The following is an 11,355-nucleotide window of genomic DNA, read 5'->3' as shown; positions in this document are numbered from 1 at the left end:
GGAAACCAGATATTGGGATGAAAGCTGAAAGATCAGAGAAACAGATCAAGCCAGCCACGTTCTTACCTCTAAGAAATCCTCAGCCTCAAGAGCATGAGTTACTGTTTCCTCAAGCCTTATTATACATTTCTGTATCCTGCCATATTACTTCCTGGGATTAAAGGTGTGTGTCCTTCCCAAGCAAAGACATGAGATCTCAAGTGCTGGGATTAAAGGTGTGTGCTACCACTGCCTGACCTCTATGTCTAATTTAGTGTCTGGCTTTGTCCTCTGATCCCCAGGCAAGCTTTATTGGGGTACACAATATATCACCACAAAAAAAATATAGCAAATCAAATCCAAAAGCCCATATGGCCAAAGTGTAATGTGCACCACAACTCACAGGAGGCCAACGGTGTACTGTCCCAGGCTTTGTGAACTCCAGAACTGGTGATGGGAAGACAAGGGTTGATTTAGACTTTCTTCTGCCATATTGGGTAAGATGAAAGTTTGTCAAGACAGGCCTGAAGAAACAAACACTGGCACTTTTGATTGGCGGAGAGGAATCCAGTTGGAACTGGGCTGAGTCTGGTTTTCCCTTGAGCAAGTGCCCCAGTGTTCTGGGGGACACACCTAACTAAGCAAGCCACTGTTTTCATAGCATGGATTACTTTCACTTTTCAAGCACTGTATTCTCAATATGTGTTTGAATGTCTGGATGTGAGTGTTATAGAAACAAAACTGTTTACAATGTATTCTGCAGCATCTCACTTCTTGTACTATTTTGAGATCATTTATGTTGCATGAATGGGTTCTTGTTTGGTGTTAAATAGTATCCCATTGCATTAATACATTCTAATGTTTCCATTGTACTACTATTTGGCACCTAATTTTCCAGCCTGCTAAAATTTGTGCTTGTGACCATTTTGTTATGATAAAACACCATACTAAGGTGACCCACAGAAGAAAGAGTTTACTTTGGCTGTTGGTTCTAGAGGATTAGAGAGCGTAACGGCAGGAAGAGGGCAGACAGCATGGTAGCTGGAGCAGAAAGCTGACTGCTCACATCTTGAGCGGAAAGCCTGAGGCAGAGCAAACCACAAGTAAGTGAGGCTTTTACTCTCAAAGGCCATCTCCAGTGACAACCTTCCTCCAGCAAGGCTGCACCTAAACCTTCCCAGTCAGTGCCACCAACTGAGGACCAAGTGATGCAAGGCTGCACCTAAACCTTCCCAGTCAGTGCCACCAACTGAGGACCAAGTGATGAAATGTCAAAGGCTATGGAGGACATTTATCATTTAATCCACCACACCCAGGCTGGCCTTGAACTCATGATCCTCCTGGCTCAGCCTTCCCAGTGCTGTTATACAGGCATGAGTCACCATACCCTGCATTAAGAGCTTTTTAACTTTTGTTTTTTTTAAGATTTATTTATTTTGTATACAGTGCTCTGTCCGAATGTATGCCTTCATGTCAGAAGAGGGCGCCAGATCTCAAGACAGATCTTTGTGAGCCAACATGTGGTTGCTGGGAATTGAACTCAGAACCTCTGGAAGAGCAGTCAGTGCTCTTAACCTCTGAGCCATCTCTCCAGCCCAAGAGCTTTTTAATAATGATTTTGCAAATTGTTTTCTGTGGCTGTTTACAGATGACCTCAGACACAGAGAGTGAGGGTCACAGACTCAAAGATTCGAATCCAGTGCCCCTCAACTGTCTGGGCTTTCTTTCCACAGATCATTTCTCTTAAATGTCACATCAGCATCTCTGTCCCCTTTACAGAGTGAAGAAACTGGACACAGGAATCTGTGGTTGTATTGTGTTCCCCAAAATATTGTGCACCCTAATAAACTTATTTGGGGTCAGAGACAGAACAGCCACTATATACAGAGGCTAGAAAATGGTGGCACTTACACCTTTAATCCTAGCATTCCTGAGGTAGAAATCTCTCTGGATCTCTGTGAGTTCAAGGCCACATTGGAAACAGCCAGGCATGGTGACTCACGCCTTTAATCCCAGAAAGCCAGCCTTTAATCCCAGGGTGTGTTGGCAGATAGCAGAAAGGTATATAAGGCATGAAGACCAAGAACTAGATGCATTTGGCTAGTTAAGCATTTGGCTGGTTAAGTTTTCAGGCTTCTAGAAGCAGTTCAGCTGAGATTCATTCTGGATCAGGACTCAGAGGCTTCCAGTCTGAGGAAACAAGACCAACCAAGGAATTGGGGAGGTGAGGTAGCTGTGGCTTGTTCTGATTCTCTGATCTTCCAGTATTCACCCCAATAACTGGCCTCAGGTTTCTTTTTATTAATAAGAAAATTAATAATATAACTGGCCTCAGGTTTCTTTTTATTAATAAGACCTGTTATGATTCCTGCTACAGGAATCTGTAAGAGTCACAATGTTTTTTGTTTTTGTTTTTTAAATTACAGAAATTTTTATTTTGGTTTTTTTCAAGACAGGGTTTCTCTGTGTAGCTTTTGGAGCATATCCTGGAACTTGCTCTGTAGACCAGGCTGACCTCAAACTCACAGAGATCCGCCTGCCTCTGCCTCCTGAGTGCTGGGATTAAAGGCGTGCGCCACCACTGCCCGGCTGAGTCACAATGTTTTTAAAGTCCATACAGTATGACACTAACTGTGCACTGGGGGAGAGGGTTAAAAGCCTAGACATACTGGGTGCAGATATCCAATGTGGAAGGTAAAGTAATGGAGATGGGATTCACAGTCAAGGGTCATAACACGTGGTTTCAGACACGTTTTAGTTCCTTTTGGCAGATCCACTTGCTGTCTGAAGCACAGCTCTCAGAAGTCACTTTGTCCTTTGAGACGGAGGCACAGCTGTTTTCTTTAGCTTCACCAGTGATTTGTAATCTGAGAGCAAGAGAACAGCCACTGTTAGTGTTTAGGATTTTCTCACAATGATCCTGTCAGCCATTGCTCTCCTTTGGACTTTAGAGGAAACAGGGGAATGCACAGTTATTAAGTATAGTGAACACAGACGCGATGCTATAAACATTGAAGGCGGAGCTGATTCTAAAACCTGCTGTTTCTTCACTGGCAAAGAATGCTTCTAGCAAGAATCTTCATAATGACGCATGAAACAGAGACGGTTTGAAAGAGATGGTGATGGTGACCTCCTCACTGGACCACTGACACATCATGTGAAGACCTTCATTTCTTTTTAGTTTCAGTTTTCTTTCATTTACAGGATTAGGCACTGGCTGGAGACATGGCTCAGTGGTTAAATCACTGGCTGCTCTTGTGAAGGACCTGAGTTCAGTTCCCAGCACCCACATGGTGGCTCACAGTGTCTGTAACTCCAGTACCAAGGGATCTGATACCCTCTTCTGGCTTCCATGTACATGAGGCATTCATGTGGTACACATACACACATACATGCAAACACTCCTATACATAAACCAAAAATGAGTAAGTCTCTAAAAATGATAAATAGCAGAAAAGCATAAAGTATTACACACACACACACACACACACACACACACACACACACACACACACGGTTTAACGAGCTGATGTTCGGGGAAGTATTAAGATGGACATGAATGTGTGACAACAGTTACACACAGAGGTGTTCAATGAATTCAGAGTGAGCTCACAGAGTCTGGATCACAGACCTGGAAAAGAGAGAGAAAGAGGCTCAGCTCATGGGATACAGAGTCACAGTTCATTTATTCTCCTTCCTTAGGCTCAAGTGTTTGATGAACACATGGGTTCTAAACCTCCATGTTTTTCGTGGCTCCGTGCTGGTGGGAACTAGAATTCAAGCGCTAACACAGAGAGTATCAGGGTTGGATGTAAGGGACAGATGAGTTCTAAGCACACTGGTGGGTCTTATAAAGAAGGTGACATATGCCAGTGCCAGGGCTCCTCACGGGTGCCCCTCTTTGTTTTGTTCTTCGTGGAGCCCCTTGGGACTGAGAGGCAAATCTGATGCCACCCTAGTGGTCAGCATGCAGGTCCAACCATGATTTCCCTCTTTCATTTCCTCCATGCTCAGGATCTTCCTTCAGCTGTCAGGATCATTTCCTCAGGGCTGGTCTGTTTCAGTCAATGACTTCCTTTCCAAATTCCTTTAAGGCTTCCCAGGCCTTCTCCTACCAGACACCTGGAGAATTCTCTAACATTCCTTATTAATTCCCCAAATAACCCTGTGGGGGAAACTGTTGCTCTCTCCCTTTCTGGTACCTGAATCCAGGGACAGAGAGTTGAAACAAAAGCAGGGCTTGCTTGACTGACACTTTCGACTGAGCACAGCAGCCTCCAGGCCGACCAATCGCTTTTCCCTAACCCCAGTGTCACTTTGTCCTCAGAGGAAAGCGACAGATGAGCTGAGCTTAATCCATACACTTCACATATACTTCTCTACTGAACGCCAACTTCTTATGTTTAACTACTTCTATACTTAATAAATTGTCAGTACATTTTAAGTAAACCTAAATATGTTTCAGCATTTTACATTTCAATCTCATGTGTTCTGAATGACAAGAAATACATTTTCAGGGCCTGGAGAGATGGCTCAGTGGTTAAGAGCACTGACTGTTCATCCAGAGGACCCAGGTTCAATCCCCAGCACCCACAAGGCAGCTCACATCTATCTGTAACTCCAAGATCTGACACCCTCACACAGGCAAAATATCAATATACATAAAATGAGAATAAATAAGTATTTTTAAAAAAGACGTACATTTTCGTGTAAGATTTGCCTAAGTTTATTCAAGCAAGATGAATAAAACAATTCTTATTATAATCCCTGAAAACCTCATTGAAAGCATTGTATAGGAATTTGGCTGAATCCTATACACTTTTACTTATGAAATGAATGAATATTCTGTTCTTGTTGTACAAAACGTCATTAATTCTACTAAACCATATGACTTAACTCCATAGTGTCGGCTCTTTGTAGCACAGTTACCATGACAATCTCACACAATAAGAAAATAACAAGACACCAAAGAGTTAATGATGTTCTTTGTACCTACACTCACAATTTTATCTTTGATGGCAAATACCCCAGGAGGTCATGTGTGGGATAGCTTTGACACTGTGAAGAGGTGACTGGATCATGGGTGCACTGATGCCATCAAGGAATTTACCCATGGCTGAGTTCCCAGCCAAACAAAATGAGGCCTCCTGGAAAGATGTAGGTCATGGGGGTGAGGGCACAGCCTTTGAAAGGCAGATCTCTGCTCCCCAGCCCAGCCCAGGGGTGGCCATCTACTCTGCTTCTTGCACACTATGAGGGGAGCAGCTTTCCTGTGCCCTTACACAACCACATTTCTGTCTTGCCACAGGGCTAGCATCAACGGAGCAGGCTGACGACGGACAGGAGACCCCTTGACTGTGAGCCCAAATGACTTCACTTTCCTGTTTCTCTGTGATATTTCGTCACAACAACCAAAGCTGATTAAGGCCTGTTTCACCACAGCTCCTCAGATAACTGTATCTTTCACAACTCTAGCCACACTACAATGTAACCTGTGACAATGTGGTCATTTCTCTCAGCTGACCAAGCTCCCTGCTGACACTTAGAGCTTTTCCTTCACACTCACTCTCCCTCTACTGGCTGTCACCTGAGAAACTGGCCTCAGGACACACTGGGGCTCATTTTCACCACAGTGTGGAAAGTACCACTTAGAAATTCTTTGTAAAATATAAAAAGTTTATGAGTAAAAAAGGAAAAGTTCTCTGTGCCTACAGGCTCCCTGTAGATATTTAAAACTGCATTCTCTCCAAAGAAGTCCTTTGAAGTCCAGTGTATACATATATACATAGTCCACTGCATACATACACACACACACACACACACGATCTTATAAAAGGCTGATACCTTTTCACACATGGAAAATTCCAACTAACTTTGAAATCACACTTTTAACCTCTTCTGAACCTCTTCAATCTGTGGTATCAGTGTTAGAGCCCTGAAATGACCTGAAATGAATATTCAGGGTAGCTCCTCCAATACTCACACATCAGAACTCAAAGTAGAGCCGTTTATCCACCTCCAGTTCTTGTCTGTCGATGTGTAATTTAGTCCAATCCAAAATGAATCGCCTTTTCCCTTTGCTGAGTCCTTTATGAATCTCTACAATCAAAACAGAGTAGAGGACTTAACCCTGAGTCTGTGTTCTAGTTCAAGTATCACCTGTATCCATCCTGAGTCCCCAGCACAGTTAATTCTTGCTCCTTTCAGAAATCTTGTCCGGTATTTATGATCCTAGGACACCCACCTTGCATAAGCAGTTATTGGCTCACATGTCCAATTTGTCTCTCAGACGGTGATCTTCCATAGTGTAAAGTCTCCACTTCCTTTGCATGGAAGAGCCATTAAGTCTAGGACACTGGTGTAGCTTCAAGAACGTGCTAACATCTCTATTAAACAGAACAACTTACCAGCTCTTCTTGGTCTTGAATGAGCAGCAAAGTGCCTCCTTTTGTAGCACAGTCAACTAGACCTTCCTTCCAAATGTTGGTATCTTGAGAAAAATGTATGCATTTATCTCAGTGTGGCAGCCAGTGTTTTGGACACTTTAACATAGCTGGACTCTCTGAAGTGAGAAGGAGACATGGAATATTTCTACCCTGTTCTTGCTGCATCACATCCAGTTACACACAGTAGTTGCTTGACTAACATACACTTTTCGTAACACATGCAGGGACAAAATTGCTGTTATGACATATTAAATAACAAGAATTCCATTTGTGTTTCCATCAAAGTTTAGACAAAGTTAACTATTTGACACATTTGTTAAAACAAATATTCTCTTAGAGTGTTGTTAAAGTTAATGATCCAGTGTGCTGGCATATTGAGGCAGCTTGCCCAAGTGGATAAGAACTCAGGCTTCAAGGTCACATAGTTTAAAAGATGTTCCCAGCATTGTCAACTACCAGTCATGAGACCCTTAACAAGACTTTATGCAACAATTCCTTCTAACACAAGACCATGGGACTGTAGTGTCTTCATGAGTGAGTGTTTTAAACCTCGACTGATGTAAGCCCTGGTAAATAGCAAATGTCAACTGTTATTCTTGGAAAATCCAAACTGAAAAATTACCTGTTGGGTTAGCCATGTTCTCTTGAATATACACTCTGCATTTTTCTATTGATGGTTTTTGTATTAACACTCGCACTAGAAAATAAGAAAACACAGAGAGGATTAAATCCTGAAATGAAAGGTGGAGTGGGTGTTCTCTTTCCCACTTCAGGAAATCAAGCTATTTCAACAAACCTGAACATCTGCACAGGATAAAATATTAGCCAGCTGGACCGAGGGACCAGTTGGAGACAGATGTATAAACAAAGAAGAAAAGCCCAGAACATGTGGATTCACACCACTGTTAAGGCACATATTATCTAATGTCCTTGCAGAAACTCTTAACTTACTTGCACTCATGTCTGAATTCTCACCTTCAGAATGAGAATTATCACACCCCCTCCAAGAAAGACAGCTTAACACCATTGGAGTTTAGTAGCCACTTAAGAAACTAAACACTTGAGCCTTTTGGTTTTCCTTGTTGTTATTATTTTTGTCTCAGTTATGATTATATTTATTTATTTATTTATTTGGTTCTAGGTATATGTGCTTTGTTGGGGGCTTGGTGTTAGCTCAGAACACACAGAGACACCAAATTCTCAACACAAAGGAGATTTATTACCCTGGAGGAAGGGGGGAAGGCTGCCTCTGTATCTGGCAAAGACAGCAGCAGGTACTTTTGCAAGAGTGGGTTTTTAAGGAGAAAATGGGGAAGTCTGTGTTAGGATGAGGTGATAAGTCCTGGTTGGACAGGCTAGCCAATGTAGCCAAATAATGAATTTTGATTGCTGGACCTTGATGTTTTGATAGTTGGACCTCAGCACCCAGTCTCAGGAATGTTCCATGGCCAAATAATGGAGTGGACCTCGGGGGCAAGCTGAGGAATATAATCTGACAGTTCAGTGAGAGGAAAGGGGAAAGGGAAAAGCCTGTGGGCGCCATGTTTGCCCCACATGGGCCTGTTAGAGAGCCCTTCATGGGTAATAGCCCCTAACGACTCTCAGAGGAATTCAGAAGCACAGAAATGTGAAGCTTCTGCACTGGACATGGGACACTGTCCTGTAACTACTCATGTCATTGACTTCCCCCAGGCTCAAGTTGACCAAACCATGTGAAGAGGCCCTGATATTTAGAGGGAAAACTCTGAAGCAAAAGTTCTTGCCTCACTTACCTAAAACACTGAGCCCAATCAGGGTCAAGACAAGAAGGATGAGCCCAGCACAAGTGAGTTTCAGAGCCAACCTATGGGAGCGTGGGCACCGACAGGCATCTGTGAAGTTAAACACCTGTTACTTGTTTAAGTCAGTTGAGGACATCGGGAATGAAAGTGAAAGGTGGTTTGGGTTAACATGGACAACTGGATTCTAGTAGAGGGTCAGCTGCAGATGTGAGCCTTTCCCTGCCAACTTAAAGCAGAATTCCATGAGATGAATTCTCCGTTAGGTTCAACTGTTTGTTTTGATAAAGTCGGACTGAAGAATAATGCTTATGCACACCCATGCATGAGCACAAAGTTGTATTAAGTAAATCAAGCTCGATAGATGTGAAGATGTGCTGAAAACCTTGAATGCTGTCAAAACCAAGTGACATGTTCTGTTGCAGGAAGGGGTCAAAGCATCCCTAAGGAGGACCTTCTTTTATTCAATAGACATGTTTGATGCTCCCTTTTGTGGTAATTGTGACTTTTGGTGCTAATGACATGTGAATCTATTCCTGAACATGGGGTCTGCTTCACTGCTATCTACAATGATCTTCTCCAACTTGGGTCAAGGTATGACATGAAAGGAGGGGCCTCTCCTGAGTCCCCAGGATATTTTCAGTATTTCAATTGTGTTATTCCCTCCTTATTGGCTGAGTTCTAAATCCCCCTAAAGGATAGATGAACTGGAAATGTGGCTAATATCACATACTATGTATACTGTTACACACACACACACACACACACACACACACACACACACACACACGAACTAAACACATACTACACATTGTGGCTGTAAATTTCATGGTGTTCTTTCCTTAAATAGAATACTTTCATAATTGCTTTTTGTTGCACTGTGTTCTGAGATCGGTTGCCAATAGTCCAGGCTGACCTTTAACTGAGGATGACTTTGAGCTCCTGACTCTCCTGCCTCCACCTCTCAGGTGATGGGATTCTAGGTGTGCACCACCCACAACTGCTCAGCATTTACAGAATAAGAGACTACCTAGTACTCCACCCTAAATGGGACATCTGCATCCCATCCCATCCCCAACCAAAGCTCAGGCATTGCCACAGAAGAAGGGGCAGAATGACTATAAACTAGCAGTTGTATTTGAAAGTTTTCTTTGGCCCTGCCTGGCCCCACAATCCTGCAGCCTCAGAGGATTAATATTATTTACAAACTCTATGACCTATTGAAGTCCTTGTGCTAGCTAGCTCTTATATCCTAACTTAACCCATTTCTATCAATCTATGTTTTCCCACGTGTTCCATGGCTTTACCAGTCTGCTAGCGTCTTGCTGTTCCTTCCATGGCGGCTGAGTGTCTTCAGACCCTGTCTTTCTCTTTCTTGTCTCTCTCCTTTCCCACCTGTCTCTAAGCTGCCTTGCCATAGGCCAAAACAGCTTATTTATTAACCAATGGGAACAACACATATTCACAGCATGCAGAAAGATATCCCATAGCAAGAAGTAGCAGATAACTACAAGGAAACACTGTCTTCTGGATGTAACAGGCAGTTGCACATATGAACTTGCACCATTTGTCACAGCCTACACAAGACCTTCAAAAACTCGTCAGACAAAAAATTTCAGGGGAGTTGGACATGAAGTTCCACCACCAGCTGGGGAGCTATTGACAGCTGATGGCTAGGAGTGGGAGAATCCATTTTCTTCAAGGATACAGTCCCTAAGAGGCCACCTATGCTCCCAGACATGGCCCACACCCACGCACACACTGGCCTCGCTGACTGGACTCAGTGGGAAAACAAACCCCAAAACTTAAGCTGTCAAGGTCCCTTCTTCCACTTTTACAGGTATAAACAGGGAAAACAAAGACTTTCATGTGCCTATCACAGATAAGTGGCTCTGTCAAATCCTCCCTCTAGTTATCAAACCCCCCACTTTGCCCAGACCCTTTGTAAAGATTATAATGAAGCTTATTAGGTGACTCTAAGACTTTTTTGATTTAAAAAAAATCTGTTAATTTAAAAGTTTCTGACAAGCATCCTTAAAAAGTTGTGATTCACATTTTATCTTTTTCTTTTTGGTATTTTGAGACAGGGTTTCTCGGTATAACAGCCCTGGCTGTCCAGGAACTCACTTTGTAGACCAGGCTTGTCTGAAACTCACAGAAATCCAACTGTTTCTGCCTCCCATGGTTCACATTCATTCTTGACATAATATAGAAAGATTAAGTAAAGCATTGCAGTATTATATAAGGAAGCTCAGTTACATCACAGAATCTCATACTATACCTTGACCATTTTAGACTTATTTTCTGCGTCCATGTCTGTCTCTTTTCATCCATCCCTAAGTCATTGTAATTTGTGGAACATATCAGTCTTCCACATTTCTGTCACTCTGATTTTAAGTCTTCTGAGAGACAGAGTGCTGATTCTACCTGTGCCCGGTGCTAGAATGCCATGGTGTTGCTGAGTCTTGGTGTTTGTGTTCTGCAGAGAAGTTTGGACCAGGCAAGATGCTGCATAGCAAGTCTCTCTGCTAGAAGAATCCCTTTCCTTACAGATGTAAAGTAACCTTTCTCCAGGGTCTTGTGACTAAAGCTGAAAAGAATGGCTGCCCAAGTTTCACACTGACTGACTAAAAGTGGAATGCATGAGCCTTTAATCTCTAAAGTTGTGACCGTCTACACTCTTCAGCACGGACAGCTGCTCATCTTCATAGTGATCACAAAATGGTAAGAAGAAATCATAACTCTGGAAGATATTCTGATGCCAAATGGAGAAATGAAGCTACTGACCTGGGGGAAGAGATGGCGGTGATGCACGCTGAGCCCCTGGAGTCCTGGATGCCTTGAAATTGAGGCAGACCCTTGATGTGTCCATTGTAAATGGGGGACGTGACACTGAACTTGTGAACTGGACAAACTCCAAGGTCTGTGAGGTGAAATGAGCAAAAAAAGGAAGTCCGCTGCAAACGCTCGGCCGTGTGTCCACACCCACCCACACTTTTTTTCCAAAGTTACTGACCTTGATGTCTGTCCTGCTCACATAGATTACATGCTATTGTCTTTTTTCTTTTTCTTTTATTCTTCTTTCATACAATACTTCCCTCCCTACCCTCCTTCCAATTTAACCCCACCTCTGCTCTCCCGCAGATACACTA

The 11,355-nt window shown here is 43.0% G+C and overlaps 1 protein-coding gene across 1 annotated transcript; it reads right to left on the bottom strand.

The window, feature by feature from the left end:
* Nucleotides 1-2,477: 2,477 nt before the first annotated feature.
* Nucleotides 2,478-11,123, bottom strand: LOC102906546 (killer cell lectin-like receptor subfamily B member 1A). The gene is made up of 6 exons (XM_076566071.1): nucleotides 10,991-11,123; nucleotides 8,198-8,296; nucleotides 7,048-7,122; nucleotides 6,387-6,541; nucleotides 5,963-6,078; nucleotides 2,478-2,846 (listed from the first exon to the last, which is right to left on the bottom strand). Exons 1-4 carry the CDS (start codon nucleotides 11,073-11,075, stop codon nucleotides 6,495-6,497), a joined length of 306 nt encoding a protein of 101 aa, XP_076422186.1. The 5' UTR covers nucleotides 11,076-11,123; the 3' UTR covers nucleotides 2,478-2,846; nucleotides 5,963-6,078; nucleotides 6,387-6,494.
* Nucleotides 11,124-11,355: the final 232 nt, after the last annotated feature.

The sequence above is a fragment of the Peromyscus maniculatus genome, chromosome 3 (assembly GCF_049852395.1).
Source record: "Peromyscus maniculatus bairdii isolate BWxNUB_F1_BW_parent chromosome 3, HU_Pman_BW_mat_3.1, whole genome shotgun sequence".
Lineage (NCBI taxonomy): Eukaryota > Metazoa > Chordata > Mammalia > Rodentia > Cricetidae > Peromyscus > Peromyscus maniculatus.
This window is presented reverse-complemented; position numbering and strand designations above follow the sequence as displayed.